Here is a 21,439-nt window from a genome sequence, read left to right as displayed (position 1 = left end):
ACTTCCTTCCAAAGTTAGAGACAATCAACTCTCCATTGTCATATCAGGATGCAGAGACTGCCCAGCAAGAGGCAGACACACAGGACAGAAAAGAATAATGCAAGGCAGCGTTGTGCAGGAAGGGGTAGCTGAGTGCACAATCTATAGCTGGCAAGAGTACCACACTTCTCAGACAGCTCATGTTAGAAGTTTCAGCCGCCCATGGAACAGGGCCAGTAGACACAATGGGGGGAAGGTTGGTGACGTTTCTGTCAATCAGACTAAGGGCTTTCTCTCCACTGGTGAGAAGACAATTTCTTTTTAAGTGATTGTTCCCACTCAATCCGATAAGACATGAACTAATGAGAAAAATAAGAAAATAGCTTTTGGGTTAGGAATGAAGAGGATCCAAATGGCTGCAGGATATGCAGTTTCCACAACCTCCCCAGTATTTGTCTGGAGAGTACTGAGAGAGAAATATTTCCTCAGTCTTTTCCAATGTGCTGTATTAATAGTTTTACTTAAGTTGACTGCTTAGAAAATTGCAATTAGTTTTTAATGTTTTGTGTGAGTTCAGTTTTCTCTAATGAATTCTTCCACAACTCTCATAAAGTCCAAATTTTTTTTTCATTTTTTTATTGTGATTAATAGAAGGGTTACATTATATTCACCAGACAGAAGGTGCATAACTTCACAAACATTGATACCCTTTCTCATGACATGGTCCCCATTTCCCTCCCACCCTCCCCCATCTTGATTTCCCCCCTTCCTATCCAATTTCAAATAACCAATTAAGCGCATATATTAGATAACAAGGTGAAAAATTGTAACAATATGAGATAACCAAGGGATGACAAAAGTGATGAGAGATAACATAGTACATTAAGGTTATAAAGTCCAAAATTTCTACAGAGCTGTTTAATAACCAAATATCTATATGTATCTGAACCAGGCAGATCCTAACTAAGAATATTATCAATATTCTAGAAAAATCAAACCAAATGGCAAGTAACTATTTTACTAAGCACAATTCATTTCCAACTAAATATATGCTTGTTCTGGTATATGAATTGTATGAGATATTATAGAAGTCTCCAATATAAATGCAATCCCCAATTTTCCATCTTATTGCCCATAAATAAAATTAAATTTCTGTAAGGTAAATCGGCACGAAGAATTTTTTACTGGATAGAACTTTGGCAACAAGTAAACTAGTCATTGAGGAGGAAACTAGTAAAACAAGATGGCATTTCTTGAAAGCATTTTCTTTCAGTCTTTTTTGACCAATTTCTAGACTGTATTAAGCAACGAGCATAAAGAAGGAGCAATGCCATGGAGTTCACGCTCTGGGCTCGGAGACATTTAATAACCATACCAGTGAATGTGTAATCACCAACCAACATGCATAAAATACAGACAGGGTATACGACAAAGAAACCTGAGCCAGTGAGGAAGACTTGCTAGAAGGCTGAGTTAGAGAACAATTAAGGTGAAGACTGGCAACAACCATGGGAACTCTAGAACCTTCTAGACAGAAAGAGTAGAGCAAAGGCTATCTACTAAACGAAATGCAAAGGTGGCCACAAGAACCAAAAGCCATTTATAGTAACATTATCATTAGTGGATTTCACTAGTGTTCTGCCAATCACCAAAATGCCTGGGAAATGAACGCCCCCCCCCCCGAAAAAAAGTAACAAGATGACTTTTTCTTTGTTCTCACTGAACATTTTCAGTCAGGTTGGGTCTTTCTAAGCCTGCCTATATTTATTTACCACAGCCAGGTCTGCATTGCCTAAAGACACTCTTAAAAGCACAACTTGGATATTTCTGGCTCTGAAAATGAGAAGATCCAGGACTTTCTACACACCAGCAAAGAAAGCTGAAGAAGCGATAGGTTAAAGATGATGTATTCGTCCTCCTGTTAGCACTCTGTTCAACCCTCCTATGTCTACAATGATATAGCCATGTCTATATACATATCTATATCTACCCATAATATTTATATACCTGTAGCATATCCATCACATATATCTGTCATCTATTTCTATCTCTATCATATAATCCATTCCATCCCCGAAATTCTTTTGTCCCATGAGTTCTTCACGGCAGGTTGGATCAAATCTATAACCACACTAGAACATTTTGGGCCCACTCTGGACACTGAAAAGATCCGGAAAACTACCTCTCCTGGGTCATCTTGACACCAGATTTCCCTAGAGGATGAAAACTACTTCCGGAACAACAACCACTAGGAAAGGGGAAGGCGGTAGCAGCCTCGGCTGGCTGCATCCCACCCTGCGCCCGACCACTGCGCGCCGGAGCTCCGGGAAGTCGGGCGCACGCTGGACGCAAGCCGGGGCGTGCCCGGGGCCAGGCAGCTTCCGATTGGCTCTCGTGAGCGGGCGAATGGCTTAGGTAGGCGACTGCGGTGGGAGGGGAGTGTTCACCTGAGTGTTTCCACCTTGCCACGAATCTTCGGGGATTTTATGCAGGAGAGTGCACGCCTTAACTAAACAAGTGAGGGAGAGGTGGGTTAGGCTGTGGTTTCTGGGAGTTTGCCGAAGAAGCCACGCGCAGGGAGTGGTAAAGGCAAAGGTTCGCCAGCCAGAAAGGTTCAATGTTCTGGCTCTGGGATTTGGAGGGCGAGAATCCCCGGGAACGCCCGCCCCTTTCCATTCGCGCGCCCTGCCGAGGCGACACGCGCGTCCAGGAGAGCGTCCTCCACATCTTCCGAGCGATACGCTTTTGCGTCGAGTCCCTGTCCCCAAATTACAGTGCTGCGGGGACTTTTCGGCAGAATGAAACCCTGGGAAGCGCAGCACCCTAAGGAACCGGCTACGCGGGGCGGAGGAGTGTCTAAAATTTGGGGTACCCCTAATTGTGCTGCAGCTTTACTTCCCCAAACTAAGATCTGAGGGCAAACACGTTGCAGGGTTCCAAAGTACGTTCCGAGCCAGTAAGCGATGCGTCTCTTACCCTGATTCCGAATTATGATAGGTACTGTCGCTTCGCCACCGACGACAGCGACCGCGCGGGCGCACCTCCACCTAGCCTAGTTCTTAGGAGAAGATTTCAGTGACTGAGGTTGCGATCCAAGTTTGGAGGCAGCGCTGGGCTGAGCCGGAGGACTACCCCCCCCACACACACACACACGGGCTCTGGGTCCCTGAGAGGGGCCTGGCGCGGGGACCTTGGCACCGAGCCTCCCGCACCCCTGCGCGCGCGCGCGCCTAACCCGGGCAGGGCTCCTCCCGCCGTGGGGAGCCGCCGCACCTCCACCATTCGCGCACCTCGGGGAGAAGACACTCTCGGAGTCGAGTGACACTCTTGCAATTAACATATGAACTTAAAAGAGGGGGAGGGAAGGGGTGTGTGTAGGGGTGTGGGTGCGGGGAGGAGAAGCTCTGCGCGCCGGCGCCCGAGTCCTCCGCGCCCAGCAGAACTTTTCCCTGGGTGTAAAAACTCTTGGATTGGCTGCTCGCACGCGCCGGCCCGCGCCCGCCATTGGCTGAGCCGACACGCGACTGGCGCGAGGAGGGGGCTGGGAGGCGGGCGGGGAGGGGGGGGGAGCCGCACTGGCGCGTGCCGCTTTTTAAAGGGGCGCAGCGCCTTCGGCAACCGGAGAAGCTTCGTTGCACGCGACTTGGTGTGTGATCTCCGGGCGAGAGTAAAGGGAGGAGGGGGGGGAGGAGGACCGAAGAGGAGGAGGAGGAGGAGGAGGAGGAGGAGAGAGAGAGAGAGAGAGAGAGAGAGAGAGAGAGAGAGAGAGAGAGAGAGAGAGAGAGAGAGAGAGAGAGAGAGAGAGAGAGAGAGAGAGAGAGAGTGTTACAACGCAGCAAACCCGGGAAAGATTTGCGCGCGCGAGTGTGCGTCTGTGCGTGTGCGTGGTTTGTTTTCTGGGGTGTTTTTTTAAGGGGGGACGCTGCCTCTTTCTCCCCCTTCGGTGGAACTGAGGTTGCCAAGTGGCCTCCGTCCACGCCGCACCTCCGCCTGGGCCGCGCCATGTCCCGCCTGCTGCACGCGGAAGAGTGGGCCGAGGTGAAGGAGTTGGGAGACCACCCTCGCCACCCCCAGCCTCACCACCTGCAGCCGCCCCCGGCCCCCTTGCAGACGCGGGAGCCCCCGGTGTACCCCGCCGAGCTGTCTCTCCTGGACGGCACCGACCCACGCGCCTGGCTGGCTCCCACGCTGCCGGGCATCTGCACGGCACGCGCCGCCCAGTATTTGCTGCCTTCTCCGGAGCTGGGCGCCCCGGAGGCCTCGTTGGCGGGCCCGGAGGAGGTGGACATCCGGGGAGATGCGATGCGGAGGAGCGGCGGCGGCGGCGGAGGCGGAGGGCTCCCCAAGCACCCGGGGTCTTCGTCGGCGGCAGCGGCGGCGAAAGTGCGGGAACAGCTGTGCAAGCTGAAAGGCGGGATGGCGGACGAGCTGAGCCGCCAGCGAGCCCAGTCCAGCAAACAGGTGAACGGGGTGCAGAAGCAGAGGCGGCTGGCGGCCAACGCGCGCGAGCGGCGCCGCATGCACGGGCTGAACCACGCCTTCGACCAGCTGCGCAACGTTATCCCATCCTTCAACAACGACAAGAAGCTGTCCAAGTACGAGACGCTGCAGATGGCTCAGATCTACATCAACGCCCTGTCCGACCTGCTGCAAACCCCCGGCGGCGGCGCCGAGCAGCCCCCGCCGCCGCCGCCGGCCTCCTGCAAAACCGACCACCACCACCCGCTCCGCGCCGCCAACGCCAACGCCGCCTTCGAGGGGGGCGCGGGCTCCGCCGTCCCCGCCGCCGCCCCCGGGGCTCCGCCGACGCCCGCGCCCGGCGGCTGCCGGACTCGCTTCCCCGCGTCCGGCGCCAGCGGGGCGTACTCGGTGGCGCTGGAGTCCCTGCACTTCTCCGCGTTCGAGGACCGCGCCTTGACGCCCAGGATGGCGCCCAAGAACTTGTCGCCGGCTCTGCCCGGGGGGCTCCTGCAACCGGGGTCCGAGGACAACAGCAAAACGTCACCCAGGTCCCACCGAAGCGACGGCGAATTCTCCCCTCGTTCCCATTACAGTGACTCGGACGAGGCCAGTTAGGAAGGTGACAGAATCCCCCCCATCTCACCACCCCCAGAAACAGAGAACTAAAAATGTCCTTTTTACCCCGGCGCCCGCGGTGATCGGTTCCACCACCCCCCACATACCCCTTAATATTTTTTTTGTATTATTTGTTCTCTGATGCTCGTCGTTTAGCAACAACTTGGCTTCAAATGGCAGCTACATTTGGAATGGCTGGCAAGGCCGCCGCGACCTCCCCTGTCCCCCTAATCGCCTGGTGGGGGGAAACTCGCGGTTAAAAGTGTCACCTCTCCCTCTCGCCCTTGCGTGGTCCCGTCGCCAGAGCCTTGGGTAGAACTTATATCTGTGCCCTGCTATCCATCCCTGTGCTCTGCGAACACTCATTTATGGAAGTTAGTCTTCCAACGCTGATTCCCGCCCCCACAGACACCCCAAATCGTTATGAAAATCCAAGTCAACGCTTTCCAAATAGAGTAGCTTATGGCTATGAAGCTGTTGGAAAAAATCAGGGGTTCCCAAATATATGAACATAAAAACCCACATCCAAACGCGAGGACCTGGGGCTTCTTGCAGGAAACTTGGCGCACGCACTTTATCAGTTGCTGCTGCTTTGGCTCCAGGAGAAACTCAACTGCCAAATGCAGACAATTTTTATTATTATTATTATTATTATTTTAAACGCAGCCATTTATCATCTATAAGCTCTTTTTGGCAAACGTGTTGTTTTTTAAATAAAATTAAGAGAACACATCTAGTAGTGTCAAAATATTTGGTCGATTTTATTTTGCTTTGAGAATGTTAGAAAACTTATTTATTATTGAGTGGTACCCTTTCTGCTTACCTTGATTTGTTGGATTCTTTTCCTCTTTTTTTTTTGACGTTTTCTACTTAAGATCATTTTAACTTAGCAAAGCCAACTGCCATTGATTTATGTATTTCCTTTTGCAAATGATAAAATAAACTTGAAAAATATTGTGTGATTTGTCACTTCTTCCGCACTGGGATATCACAGTAAACAGTTCTTAAGTGACCTTGAAGACCTGAGGTATGAAATGCAGATGTTGGAGTGAAGGAATGGTTTTGAAGAAATACATTGTGTAACCAGTGTCTTCCCAAAGCCAGCAACTACAGTGTGTAAATGCAGAGCAGTCCATAATGAATGGTAAGCTAAAACTTTCCCCAAATTTGCAGGTTTGCCGCTTAGAGATGGGATCTTCTAGTCTTCCTTATTTTCTGGCGTCAGCAATAGTGTTTCTGGTCCCCTAGATGAGTCTGTAGTTCATTTTTATCAGGATCAGATCTTTATGATTGTGAAAAATTACCAGGCTGAAAGCAATTTCCATAGATCAAATAAATACACAGCATGAGTTCCATAATAATTCTGTTGTATGTGTCTGTCTCTCTTCCTGCTTGCTCTTCCTCTCTCATCCCTTCTTCCAGGTCTTTCTCACTCTCACCTCTTTTGGGAGACAGCATCCTTGAGAAGGAAAAATAGGGAAGAACTTGAGGGGGGAATAAAGGAAACTAGTAACAGTTCAATCGTTATAAGCATACTTGATACTGTAGGAAGTTGCCGACCTCCACTCAATTTCTCTTTCTAAAGGATTCGGCTTCTTCCAACATACAAACTAAAGCTTATTTTATCTTGATCCTCTGTGTTCGCTCCTATCTAGAAAAACCCAACTTTTATTTTAAAAGTTATGTTGAAACTCCCACCTCACTAAGGAAAAGTTTGCTCTGGATCTCAGGATCATAAATCTTAGAAAAGCTAACACACGGTATACAGGGAGCAGAAGCCGCAGTTCTAAACATATCCAATTAACAAAGGAGTTAGATGTATTTCTTAAACGAAAAGGAAGGAAAGGAGAGAAGGGGGGAGGGAAGAAGGAAGGAAGGAAGGAAGGGAGGAAGGAAGGAAGGAAGGAAGGAAGGAAGGAAGGAAGGAAGGAAGGAAGGAAGGAAGGAAGGAAGGTAGGTTGGCTCAAGGAAGGAAGGCAACGCTTGAGGAAGTTAGTTTGTTCCCTGTAGAGACACCCTCAGTTCAGCACCCTGAGGGGAGGAGAGCTCCGCCGCGACGCGGGAGTGTGTCGGTCGAGCTGCGCTTGTATTTAGGTTAGGCGACATGAAATCGCTGGTTCTGCTCAGAACCAAGCAAGAAAGCGCAAAGGGTTCCTCTGACCACCTGAGTTTCTCTGGCTTTCTACTGAAGTTATCAAGGAAAGCTGAGCTCGCCCCGCCAGCTCTGCGAAGCGAGGGCTCCAGACACGTTCCAGGAACAGAAACCAGGCACCTGTCCTTCAGATAACCTTTTGCACCCGGCAAGTTTGCCGTGGTCTGATAAGCATCAGGAAACTCTGGGCTGATGAATAAATCAAGGGACTACTTCTAACACATCTCCAGTTGATTTGCAATAAGCCTACCCAATGGGTGTATGAGGCTAGGAGAAGGAAAGAGAGAGAGACAGAGACAGAGACAGAGACAGAGAGAAAGAGAGAGACAGAGAGAGACAGAGAAAGAGACAGAGACAGAGACAGAGAGAGACAGAGAGACAGACAGAGAGACAGAGACAGAGAGACAGAGACAGACAGAGAGACAGAGAGAGAGAGACAGAGAGAGAGCGAGAGAGAGAGAGAGAGAGAGAGAGAGAGAGAGAGCTAGAATTCTTTTCCCTGTCAGAAATCCCAGTAAAGGACAAAAAGAAGAAGAAAAATGTAATTTTTATTTCAAAGAAAACAATATGTAAACTTTCACAACTACTTATGCTCGTTTTTTTAACCAGCGAAGTATTAGAATTCATCAATTTTATTACTTTTCATCAGCACAGAAAAACTCTAAAGTAGATAAGACATCAAGAAGTCCCTTCTTCAGGACTATCATAAATGAAGAAACTTTACTCCTAATCTGTCCCCTAAATGACACAGACAGCAAGTGCCCATATCCACAACTAGACTTTATTCCCTTTCTGCAAGTCAATGCTGATAGCAAGAGCCACCCAAAAGTTCGTGTGGCAATGGAATTCTATGCTGCTGTCAGAAAGAATGACATCACCCCATTGGTTAGGAAATGGAAAGACTTAGAAAAAATCATATTAAGTGAAATAAGCCAGACTCAAAGGAACTTAGGCTCAATGGTTTCCCTCATTTGTCATAATCAATAGAAACCTTGGGCTCTCATAGCAGAGATTTGCAATAGAGCAAAACCTAGATACATAAGGCCATATAGTATGACACTAAATGAAAGGACCTCTAGAATATAGAAACAAAAGCCATATAATAAGTGATTGTTGTCCTTAATGTACTATGTTATCTCTCGTCTCTTTTGCTGTCCCTTGGTTATCTCATATTGTTACAGTATCTCACTTTGTTATCTGATATATTGGATATATTTGTATTTGGTTATTTGAAATTGGATAGGGAAGGGGGAAAACAAGATGTGGGGTGGAGTTGGGGGGGGAGGGAAATGGGAACCAAGACATGAGAAAGGGTATCAATGTATGTGAATTAATGCACCTTCTATCTGGCGAATATAATGTAACCCTTCTATTAATTACAATAAAATATATATATGAAAAAAAGTTCATGTGGTTGTGGGTAGGATGTTTCTACTTTAGTTTAGCTTAGTAGTTTAGTTTAGTACACTACACAGAAGTAGGAAATTGTTCCATCTCCATTAAAGTCAGTCTTTCACATCTCTTCTTAAGAGCAAACAACTCTGAGCAGAATATCCCCTTGCATCACACAGATGGAAAAGAGAAGATAAATTCTACTCTCTCATCCAGATCTGCACAAAGTGTCAAACAAACCATTTGGGAGCAAACTGAGTACTCAAAGTTCAAATGAGAACTTTAACCTTTATTTTTTTTCCTTCTTCTCTTCATTTTCTTTTCTCTCTCTATTTTTTTTAGGCTCACATTTCTTTGAAAGAGATGTACAATCGCATTTCCATTTTAAGGTCCTGTCATGGAGTTTGCATAACAACCGCTTGGCAGCTCCCCTCTCTTACACTCCATTAACAAGCTGTAACATATAGCTGCAGGTTGCTATAATCTCATTAATATTTTGGAAACTTGAATATTGAGTATTTCTGAGGGCTCGTTCCCCATATGCCAGACCACTTCTGCCATGCTGACTGGTTCCTTTCTCTCCATTATTAGCAATTAGCTTCTACCTTCCAAAGTCAGATCCAAGTATCCAAGATACTACAGAAGGAATCAACTATGTGCGCAAGTTAAGCATGCTTAATATCACCCAAACAAACAAAGAGGCAACATTTCTTAAAGTAATGAAGACAGATAAAAAGGGTTAGTCCATTTCGAAGTTGCTGGTGCCTTCAAGAGTTTTATAGACTTTAAGCAACCTGCTTTATGTTCTTTGCCTCCCACCTCATCAGCCACTTTAATTTGTGGAAGGTTTTGGCTCGTCACACTTTTGGAAACTTACTTGATTTCACGGAGATCTGAAGGAAGATTGTTTTTTTGGCAAATGGACAAACTTAACACTTTCTTCTCTTGACATTGCTAACTGGAGGTCTAGTTTGAGCGGAGAGGGGGAGAAGGAGTAGGTTCCCCCCCCTATTTTTAAATTCTGAACCAATTCAGGACTAGTTAGTTTCATGAGGCCTTCTGTTTTTTTTAACCTGAACTAAGTAAAGTGGTTTGCCATCAAAGAATAGATTGTCATATTTCTCTCCTCTGCTCATTTGAAAATTCAGAATCAAAGATAATCAAGATGGTACAGACTGTTCCAAGCCTCAGACACACGTGTCAATTACCCTTTAGACTTGTCAAAGGTCTGCTAGGAAAAGCAGTTACAGTCGGGAGTGCTAGCCACAGTTGGAGATGACCAGTAGAATACTTGCAGTTGTTCTTGTGCGGAACATGCAGGATGGATTTTAAAAAGAAAATAAAGTCAAAGTCTTCCTTGAAGTTTTTCACTCCACACTCCTCACCTACCCAAGCCACAAAACCCTGAAGTATTCTTGACAGTGACCACCGTGGACCCTTTCTCCCTCCCTCCCTCCCTCCCTCCCTCCCTCTCTCCTTTCCTTCTTCCTTCCTTTCTTCCTGGCCTCTGACCAGAAAAGGAGAATGGAGTGGAGAATGGGTTAATTTCTAGGCCTCAGAGGAGAGACAAGGGAGGTTGGAAGTTGCCTGAAGATAAAGCAAAGGACAGGAACCAAGAAGAAGCGTGGGGGCCGTGGGCAGGAACGGGAGTGTTTCTTAATTAGAGCAGGCTGGCAGGGCTCCTGGCCGCGGTGCAGGGCGTCTGGAGCGGAGCACGCGCTGTCAGCTGGTGAGCGCACTCTTCTTTCAGGCCGCTCCCGGGGGAGCTGCAGTCACATCACCCCTCCCCTGGCCTCCCCCACCCCTGCCCCCCCTCTCCCCCAGTCCTTCTCCCCCCCCACCCCACCCCCAGCGGAGCTTACGGAGGAAGCCCGCAGCTCCCCTCCCAAACTCCACCCGGGGCCCCTCTCCTCCTCCAGCTTCCCAGCGGGAGCCGCCACTGCCCACTGCACCTCCCAGCAACCAGGCCCTGCCGGGGTTAGGACAGAAGCTGTTCAAGCAAAGCCATGCCAACGGGGAGGGGAAGGGGGAGGCGGTGGAGGCAGCGGGGATGCTGTGGGGTTGTCCAACAAAAGTGGAGCTGGTGGCAGAGGCACCTGAGGCGCCCGCCCCCGGGGCAGAGCCAAGCCTGAGTGCAGCCTGCCACCACGGGACAAACTTCAAAAACTTTCTGCTGGACATCCCCCCGCCCCCCCCCCCCGCTGGAGATTGTCTGAGTGGGCCTGGCATAATAGTCCTCTTTATGTCCTCTTATAACCATCAGGGGGGTTGTGTTTGTGTTTGTCCAAAAAGAGAAAAGCAAATGAACTCTCAGCTCCTTAGAAACTTCATGGTCCACAGACAGCGGGACTTGTGGAAATCCAGGCCCTGAAAGACTGCACTCTGCAGTGCCTTCGGAAGGAAGAGCACATTCCTACAGGAAGGACAAGAAGGCTGCCCCCATTGTCTGGCACAAGAAGCCCAGTGAGAGAACCCAAATCAGAAGCACAAGCGCTGGCAACCCAAAGGGACCAGAGTTTGCTCAGGGGAAGCAAACTCTGGGCAAAACAAAAGGGTCAGGCAGAACTATCCAGAACTCCCTGTTTTAAAGGGCACCAAGTCACATCACTGTAATAATGGCAGCCTGAAGCTATGCAGCCATCAGTGTGCATGGAAGGGCCTAGCTACTCAGGACTTGCCTGAAGAAGTCATTAATACTCTGTGTTGGTAAAGAGCCATCTGGAAACAAGAAATCACAGGCTATACTGTACAATCGCACAGACCCGTGCAGCTTGCTTTAGTGACTTAATTCTTCCCCCCCCCTCCATGCAGAAAAACCTTGTGCACCACTATCTCTTAGACATATTCCTCCATTTTTAAATAAATGAATGATACTGCATACAATTTACTGAGTACCCAGCTACTATGAGATGTATCAAGATAAAGAGATACCTTCTTTGGTAAGTAAACACATAGTGGCCATCTCAGAACAAACATGGGAAGGGAGTTTTCTCCTGAGCTGACAGTAGCCTTCTTAATACAAATAGCTGAAAGCATTATTCTATTCTATTTGCCATCAATTAATTTCACTTACAGTATCAGGTGTACCCTGTGCAGAGAAGGTTTGCTCAAAAATATCAAAGACTTTCAGTGGTTTGAAACCATAAGAGTTTGTTTTGAGAAAGTCCTAATTCCTTCTTTTCTGAGCCCAGGGAATACTTCTGTTTCATATGAAATTATTCATAAGGTCAAATCATAATTTCATGCCAGGAAGAGAAAAAAAGTTAAAAGCTTCTGGAAGAGACTAAATGGACTAACAAAGAGATTGAGCCAATGTAGCTTCATGGCCAGAAACCAATCCAGAGCCTTTGGTTACTTGTACAATCCCACTCAGAAAGCTGAGGGGGGGGGGGGATCAGGATCTGAAGCTAGTATGTGTTCCAGGTCAGCCTAGACTATGTAATAGGGCCTTATCTCAAACATAGAGACAGAGAAAAGGGAGGGAGGGAGAGAGAGAGAGAGAAAGGAAGAGAAAAGAAAAAGTTAAAAGAGGGAGAAAGGAATGAAGAGAGAGAGAGAGAGAGAGAGAGAGAGAGAGAGAGAGAGAGAGAGAGAGAGAGAGAGAGAGAGAGAGAGAGAGCTCAAAACTCAAGTCTGGTCTAAGAACAAGGCCAATGCTCTTGGCAGCACACACTGACTCAAATGCCCATTTCTGAACCAGTGGCCTGACAGCTTTTCTGTCATTCTTGCTCAGACTTAGAGGTAGTAAATACCTCTGAACTCTTCCATTTCTCATTTGCTTCAGAGAAGGATACACTATTTCTTTGGAGAAAGCCACAGGGCTGTCCTTCCCCAGACAAAAGGCTTTGGGACACACTGTACAGAGTAATTTTCACCTGAAATGCCAGTTTCGCTCTCTAATTTGACTGATTCTGGATATGGCTGCCTCTTCCTCTATATTGAAATGGATTTCTAGTCACATCTAGAAAAATCCATCCAAATGCTAAATACATAACACAGAAGGTTGGGGAATGTGAGGAAATATATCATAGGATGTATATTTGTGAGGAGTAATGTCACCCAAACAATTATTGTCCGTCCAATGTTTGTAAGGTAAACAAATGTTTGTATGGTAAAAAAAAAAAATTAAAAATAGAGCTATGAGTAGGCACTGGTGACCCACACCTACTCCTAGTTACTCAAGGGACAGAGATCTGAAGAGGATAGTTCGTAGCCAACCTGGGTAGAAAAGTCCATAAGACTCTTATCACCTGTTAACTACCAGTAAACAGGAAGTGATGTAGTGGCTCAAAGGGGTAGAGCTCTAGCCTTGAACCTAGAAGCTTTGGGATAGCACTCAGGCCTTTATCGTTGTTTCTCTTGGAAGGAGAAATGCGTTCACCTGCGGCCTCTGTAGCTGTGGATTATTCAGTGATAAACGGACATTTGTTTATTCATCTGGTCATCTGAGCCACCGGCTTTTGCTTTTAAGTCTCCCTCCAACTCCACATTGTCCTGGTGTTTCCTTTTGTGAAAAGTTCTCTTCTTTCCTTATCCTGGGTCAGGACTCCATCTCATACCACCTTTAGCTGCTCATTGATTTAGAGCAAACTCTTTGGCATGTGTGTAACTTAGATGTTTGCATCTTCCCGGGAGTGAAGTGGAGAGTTCAGAGGCATTTGAAGGGAGAATAAACTTCTCATCTAAAAGGAAGAGTTTAGGGACCAAGAGTCTGGCCTAGAGTGCTTGCCTACCATGCACTAAGACCCAGGTTTGATTCCTTGGTACCACATACATAGAAAAGGCCAGAGGTGGTACTGTGGCTCAAGTAGCAGAGCGCTAACCTTGAGAAAGCCCAAGGACAGTACTCAGGCCCTGAGTTCAAGCCCAGGACTGGCAAAAAAAGGAAGAGTTTGAATGTGTACTTGCAAGATGGGGGTGGGGTGAGGCTCTGAAGAGAGGGAAAGACAATGCAGGAGAGAAATGGGGGAGAATGCAGTGGAGAATTCTTTGTATACCCCAAAGAAAGGGACAAGGTGGGTGGAAAGGGGCTGAGAATGTTGAATGGGTGACACTAATTAAAATGCTCCAAAAGAGTTGCATGAAGACCAGTGGTAGCCAGGCCTCCTTAAGCTCTGACCAGCGGGACAAGGTCTTGCCTTGTTTTCTTTTCAAAACATATGAGGCTTTTAAATATTGATTATGATGTGTTGTGAGACAGGCGTGAGTTCAAAGGGAGGGGCTCAGAGAGATGAAGAGAGAAAGGATAGGTTAATGCAGCCATAACAATCAGTGTGAACACATGAACGTGGAACCAGGTCAGTTGAGGAGAAGGGAGAAGTGAGTGGATGAGTGGGGTTGGAAAAGATAGTAGACAAAGGTAAAAGGGGTGACATTGACTAAGATGCATTGTACTCACAAGCTGACATGAGGAATTCCTACAACTACTTCAAGGTGATTACAAATAATAAAACAAAAAAAAATTGCCAAGTACATGTAGCTCACACCTAGCTACTCAGAAGGCAGAGATCTGAGGATCAGGGTTTGAGGCCAGCCTGGGCAGAAAAGTTCATGAGACTTTTATTCAATTTACCACAAACAAAAAAACAAACAGAAAAAAAAAAAAACCACCAGAAGTGGTATTGTGGCTCAAATGGTAAGGTGCCCTTAGGACAGGCACAAAATACATAAATAATAAACAATTGAAACAACAGATTGATTATGGCCGACAGCAGGGCCTCTTCTCTCTGTCTTCCTCAGCACAGAAGCCTTTTCTGAAATTTGTTCTTACTGTGCAGCTGGGCTGACCTCCACCTTGCAAAGCTCTCCCTCAGACAGCGTGAAGTGCTCCTCCTCAGTGCTCCTGGGCCACCCTTGATATTGTGACTGCATCTGGGAGTGCAGTTCTGTGAGCCCAAGTCAGAGAAAGTCACGCTTTTGTGTCCTGCCTTGTAGCACTCCCAATTGTCCTGTCCATGATTGGGCAAAACAGACTGACGTCCCTAGAGCTGTTTTCCTTCAACTGTTTTCCCACTGTACTGTATTTACTCTGAGAACAATCTAGAAGATGGAGGTCATCCCTTCCTAGCCTCTGCCTCTTCCATTTTCTGGCTACCTCTATCACCGGACTGTGTTTTCCAGTTTATTGTTCCCGTTCATGGATGTCCTTTTTACTCATCCTTTTCTAGCAGAATGTCAATTCCTTATCATTTCCTGCTAATCCCTCTGTCATCCCTCCTTCTGATCATCTCATATTCTCTGTCCCCACTCTCTGCATTTTCCTTTCCCCCCTCTTTTCCCTGCTTCAGGGCCTGCATTCTCTAATCAAGACTCCTGGCCAGTGTTTGCACTACAGGCCAGGCTCTGGTAGCAGCCAGGAGAGTGTGGGGTGCAAGCTGATATCTTGCAGAGACAGAATTCTGCCTGATCCTTGTCCTCCTCCGGGGATAGGGGGAGGAGTGCCCCTTCTCCTTGGCCAGGATATAGCAGGGAAGTGATGATATGCCAGTGGGTGACCCCAGCTCTGGAAATCAGATCTCCTGCCAGTATGCACTGCATGCTCTCTGTCTCTCTGTCTATCTCGGTCTGTCTGTCTGTCTGTCTGTCTGTCTGTCTGTCTGTCTATCGGTCTCTACCCCCACCACACACCTCCTTTTCTCAGTGAATCAACTCAGGGATTAGTTGAATGTGAGTCAGAATCACCTCATCTATTGAATCGGGAGCCAGAGATCTCTGTGTCCTTGTGGTAAGAATTCTCCTCCTGGGCATTTAATCCACCCATTATCTCTAGCATCTGAGGACTTCCTTGCTGAGGAGAAGCCAGAGCCAGCCTGCCCACTGCCATGATTCTAGAATCCTTTGTCAAATTCAGCTTGACTGCAATCCAGAACACGGTTTCCTGCATGCAGCCACTCAGTCATTCATTTTTCAGGGTTTTTTTTTTCTCTACAGCAATCACCTGTTCTTTCTGTTTCTTTTTTTTCAATTGTATACTTTTCCAATTTTTGTTTATTTGTTCCCTTTCATTCATTTTTTTTCTTATCCTAGGGATAAGGGTGGAAGGGGTGCGTCTTCAATCTTGGGAAACAATTTTGATCTAATAGGCTTTAAACTGGGTTTACAGAATTTGACATAGAACAATATAGAAAATGAAATAAACCATTCAGAAAGGCGCTCTGGAGTGAGTGGAGGTAATTGAGCCCAACTCTGTGTGCTCCTGAATTTTTCAAGAGGAAACTGGTTCATCTCTAATAGATGGCCTCACTGTTATTATATGTTTCACAGACAGCAGGGACTTTTGTGTCTTGAAATATTTATTCTACAAGTCTAAAAATGAATGGAGAAGACATTTGGCTAAAGTAGCGATACTTCTATGAACTGGAGAGAGATGGAAAGAAGGAAGGAAGAAAGGAAAGAATGGAGGAAAGGAAGGAGAGAGGCAGGGAGGAAAGGAGGGAGGGAGAGATTGCTACTACAAAACCTACTAAAGAGATTTGCACCTGACCAATTTTGTGCTTACTGTGTCTGCTCAACTCTAGAGGTATTCACAAGGACAGCTGGCAAATAGGGGGTTAATCATTACAGAAAATAATGTATCATATCTTTTCAGTTTGGTTTATACTGATGGGCAGTAAAGATTTATCTTCAGGAGAAAGCTAGAACTGTTACTTTTGGAGTATGGTTGGATCTTTTGAAAGATTAGTTTCTGTGGCACTATAGATCCAGAGAATCTGTTAGTGAACATCCTTAGTTCCCCAAAAAAGAACAATTATGCTGCTGCTTCTGGATCACCATAGAAATCACATTAGGTTTCTGGGGGAAAAATCTAACACTTAAGGTATCAACAGTGATGCTTTCCAAAGATAAAAGTATTTATAAATTAGATGATGCCATCTGTCTAAATAAATGTCCACTTTCTGGTATCAATATATGTGAATTAATGCACCTTCTATCTGGCAAATATCATGTAACCCTTTTATTAATTACAATAAAAAAGGAAAAAATAAAAATAAAAAATAAACGTCCACTTTCTCACACCATTTGACAAAAAGTGTGTTTTATCTTCCCATGCTTCCATTTAGGACTAATCACGTTTTAATTTAGAAAATATCCATGAGGTGATTTCCCCTTTCCTTCCTCCCCATAGAGAAAATGCCTATTGTCTTTCTTGTATTTGTTGAAAGTTAAATCATGGATACAGAGAAGGTAGATATATCTAATGAGTATTTATTTTCCATTAGTGTATGTTCCATCTAGGAAACCAAGATTGAAAGAGCTTTTTTTTGTCACCAGAGCATTTAGGGTGATCTAGTCTCAGTCTGAAACTCCCTGCACCTCCATCCTCCTCCGTTAATAATGGTGAGCCATTATTAACTCCCTGCTCACCAGAATCTCACGCAGGCCCATTATCTATTGTCAATATTTTTATAGCCTGTGAGGAGAAGTGCTGGTTTCTTCCTGTTACAAGGGAGGTAACAGGGTTTTTTTCTTCCTCCTTTTTTTTTTTTACAGTAGATAAATATGTACTCTCCAAATAAGTTTGATAGAGGAGGGAAAAAGGGAGGGAAAGGGAGCCTAGCATCTGCTGTCTTGCAGGCTTATGGGGTGGTTAATAATTGCTCTAGAATAGTTTCACAGGGTGGAGGCTTTCTGAAACATACTTGGGTCTGAAAACTTGTCTTTTGCACTGCTGTTCATGCACCAGCTCTTACATGTTAGATTTCCAGAGGAGGCTTTTTTTTTTTTTAAAAAAAAAAAAACTAACTTCTCTTGTTTGCTACCTTTAAAAAAAAATCTCCTGGACTTGAGAAATGTCTGGAACAAAGTGTCCTGAACAAGATAAGTGGATGTAGAGTAATCACATTCAAGAGAACGGAACTTCATGGATAGAGGGTTTGTAAGGATGTAAGGACAAATGGTTAGGATTTATTAATTCATTGAAGGAGTGATTAGTAAGGGTTTCGGCTATCAAGCTCTACTTAAGCAGGAATAAGCACTTTTTCTTTATTATTATTTGTACAAAGAGACTACAGTTGGGTGTCAGATTATGAGTACAATGCTTCTTGAGGAATGCCACGTCTTCTAATGTTTTCCTCCATCTTTCTCTCTCCCACCCCTACACTAAAATACATAGCATATTTTGAGTACACTGACTGTGTTTACTTACCCTTCCTCCCTCCATTCATGTACCCCCTCTTTATCCCTCCTCCAAAACGTGTTCCTGGTTGCTTAAGTACTTTTTAAAAGCTTATGCAAATAAGACATAGGTTTTAGATCAAAGTATACTCGTTCCTTCTTTTTTCTTTTTTTTTTTTTGAGACAAGCTCTTACTAAATAACCAGGCTAGCCTTGAACTTTTGTTCTTCCTGTCTCAGTCTTCTGTGCACTGAGCTCGTAGCTGTGTTCTACCAGGCCCCTCAAAGCCATATTGTAAGAAATGATGCTTAACGTGTTGTCTGTCTCACAGCTACACTGAACAAAGAAATGACCAAAGCAAACCACACATATGCTGAACACAAAATGCGATGGTGAATGTATTTTCAAGCATACTTTTTGCTACGTAATACTTAACACTGAAGTTTTGATGTGTCTATAGTTATCAACTCACAATAATTGAGGTTGAGCTAGGAGGTAGTTTGTGTGCATAGAATATGTAGCACCGGGCCAGGAGTTTGGCCTAGTGGTTGAAGTGCTTGCCTAGCATGCATGAAGACCTGTGTTCGATTCCTCGGTACCACATACATAGAAAAAAAAAAAAAAGCCAGAAGTGGTGCTGAGGCTCAAGTGGTAGAGCTCTAGCCTTGAGAAAGTCCAAGGACAGTGCTCAGGCCCTGAGCTCAAGCCCAGGACTGGCAAAAAAAAAAAAAAAAGAATATGTAGCACCTTGAATTCCAACCTCAATAGTAAAAAACAAACAAACAAGTAAATTAGAGAAGGGGGCATAAAGTCAGTAATTTTGTTTCATTTCAAGGTTTTTTCTTCCTTATTAATTGTGCTCCTTAGAGAAGATTATTGAACTTTTCTGAACCTCGGTTCTGTTAGTTATATAAAAGAAATAAATGATAATGCTACCTAGAAATTCAAAACACATATTTTCATAATAGGAAGGGTGGAAGCAATAAGAAAAAATGTACTTTAAAAGTGTGAAGTTTTATAAAAACAAAACCATATAATGAGCAATTGTTGTCCTTAATGTACTGTTATCTCTCATCTCTTTTGCTGTCCTTTAGTTATCTCATATTGTTATTGTACTTTACCTTGTTATCTGATATATTGTATATATGTTTATTTGGTTATTTGGAAATAGGATAGGGAAGGAGGGAAAACAAGATGAGTAGAGGGGGTGGGGGGAAATGGGGACCAAAACATGAGAAAGGGTATCAATGTTTGTGAAGCAATGCACCTTCTATGTAGTGAATATAATGTAACTCTTCTATTAATTACAATAAAATATATGAAAAAAAGAAATAAATGAATGAGCCCTTTATTTCACATGGTTGTTTCATAGATCTTGCATGCATGTATGTGTGTCACAGAGAAAACGTAAGAATTATGTAACAAGGGGCCGGGAGTTTAGCATAGTGGTGGAGTGCTTGCCTAGCATGCACAAAGATCCAGGTTCAATTCTTCCGTACCACATACATAGAAAAAGCCAAAAGTGGTGCTGTGGCACAAGTGGTAGAGTTTTAGCCTTGAGAAAGCCTAAGAGCAGTGCTCAGGTCCTGAGCTCAAGCCTAGGATTGGCAAAAAAAGAAAAAAAAAAAAAGAGCTTGTGGCTCACATCCTTAATCTTAGCTACTCAGGAGTTTAAAATCTGAGGATCTTGGTTCAAGGCCAGACCAGGCAGAATAATCAAGGAGACTTTTATCCCCAATGAACTACTAGTCTTGAGAAAAGAAGATTCAAACAGTGCCCAGGCCCAGTGGTCAAACCCCAAGACCAGCAAAATATACAATATTTATCATTCAGGTTAGGCCTGGTTACAGTCTGAGAAAACAAGACCAAATCTTCAGTGACCTAAGCAAATAAAGCTTATTTCTTGCTCATGACTCAGAACAATTACATGTCAACTGAGGCTTAGCTGTGATCATCTAGGGATCTAGAATATCACAGCAGCCACCATCTCAAACATTGTTAACTACTAAATGCAGAGGTAAAGAAGGCTCTCCAGGAAGTTGTCCCATTTACTCGGAATTAACACGTATCACTTGGGCTCACAACAGCAGTGACCTGAAAGTACTTGCAAGGCTCCATTCAACCTCAAAAAGTGAGTGAGGAAGCAGAATCCCATCATGAGAGAAAGCCAGGACACCAAGGGGAAATTTTTCAAAAACCAAATGAAGCTGAACCACAACTATTCAGTAAAATTCTGGGAAGTAAAACAGACCTGAACTGAGCCAAAATCCTGATTTTGTGACTTTACTCTCTAATGTGATATTACTCTGAAGCTTTTTTAATGAGATGGTACAGTGTGGATATATTTATTTCCTTAGAGTTATACAAAACTTGGCCTAGAACTTTCTAAAATAAAGCTTGATCTGGCTTAGCTCTCCAAAGCATGGCATAAAAGTGCTAAGTAAATTGTTACATTTACTAGAATACAAGAGTTAAAGAACAGCAAAAACAACTACACAGAGATCTTGATATACAATAAAGTATTTTCTATGCTTTTTTTTCTTTTTTTTGTCGTTCATGGGACTTGAACTCTGGGCCTGGGTGTTGTCCTGGAGCTCTTCAGCTCAAGGCTACTACCGTCTTACCCCTTGAGCCACAGATCCAATTCCTTTTCTGTCCTTATAAAGGAATGAAAATAGTAACAGATAATAACTGTATTTATTGTTTATGACTAACTAAGTTATCCTCAAAATGAGTCAAACACAATCAAATTCAAATTATGGGGAATGTTAAAGGGGAAAAACAATCTCTTTCATCAAATTTGGGAAAGTGAAATGTAATCCTGGAGTTGTGAGCTTCTGTTGTCACTGCATGGATGGATAGAATCTGAATAAAAAGATCATTGTTCCAACAGAAAGAAAAGCCAAGTGGATTGTGTGTGTGTGTTTGTGTGTGTGTGTGTGTGTGTGCACGCGCGCGCGTGTGTGTGCATAAGTGCATGCATGCATACATGCTAAAATACCCAAGTACACCCAAGAAAGAATTCAGCACAACTTAGAACAAGGAGAAGAGTAGCAAGATAGAGAAATATGACTGAAAGTCCTATGGCCTTCTAGCTTATAGAGATTTGGCTTTCTCTCTCATCGAATGGTGCAGTCATCTGAGGATTCTGAACAAAGAACGACCAGGATAGAATTGATGCTTAAATAGTTACTCTCTAGCCAAGCTCTGGTAGCTCATGCCTATAATCCTACCTACACTGAGGCTGAAAGCTGAGTTTCAAAGCCAGCCTGATCAGTAAAGGCTGTGAGACTTTTATCTCCAATGAAGCATGAAAAAGCTAGAAATGGAGCTATGGCTCAAGTAGTAGAGTACTAGCCTTGGCAAAAATGGACAAGTGCTCAGACAGTTCAAGCCCCAGGACTGTCTCATAACAGAGAGGAATAATGGCTTGGTCAGGTAATTAGTGTAAATGGTGAATACTTGCACTTCTGGACATAGTTTAAATGTATAGGAGGCTGAGGCAGGAGGACAAGAGTTTGAATCCAACCTGGATTACACAGTGAGATATTGTCACAAAGAAACCAAAACAAAATCAAATGTCAAGAGGTTTAGAGGAGGCAATCATGATGAAGGCATGAGTACTTGTAATAAGGCTACCCAGTTGGTACTTTATATCCCCGTATGTGTTTCTATGAGACAGCTAATGTGAATAGTAGAGGCTACAATTGATCTAACCGGATCCAG

The 21,439-nt window shown here is 44.8% G+C and overlaps 1 protein-coding gene across 1 annotated transcript; it reads left to right on the top strand.

The window, feature by feature from the left end:
- The first annotated feature begins 3,981 nt into the window (after positions 1–3,981).
- On the top strand, positions 3,982–5,055 carry Atoh1 (atonal bHLH transcription factor 1). Its single transcript, XM_090356577.1, has one exon. It carries the CDS (start codon positions 3,982–3,984, stop codon positions 5,053–5,055), a length of 1,074 nt encoding a protein of 357 aa, XP_090212703.1.
- Positions 5,056–21,439: the final 16,384 nt, after the last annotated feature.

This window comes from Megascapheus bottae, chromosome 23 (assembly GCF_031878675.1).
Source record: "Megascapheus bottae isolate mThoBot1 chromosome 23, mThoBot2.hap1, whole genome shotgun sequence".
Taxonomy (NCBI): domain Eukaryota; kingdom Metazoa; phylum Chordata; class Mammalia; order Rodentia; family Geomyidae; genus Megascapheus; species Megascapheus bottae.
Note: the sequence above shows the minus strand (reverse complement) of the source record. Positions and strands in the feature narration are given on the sequence as shown.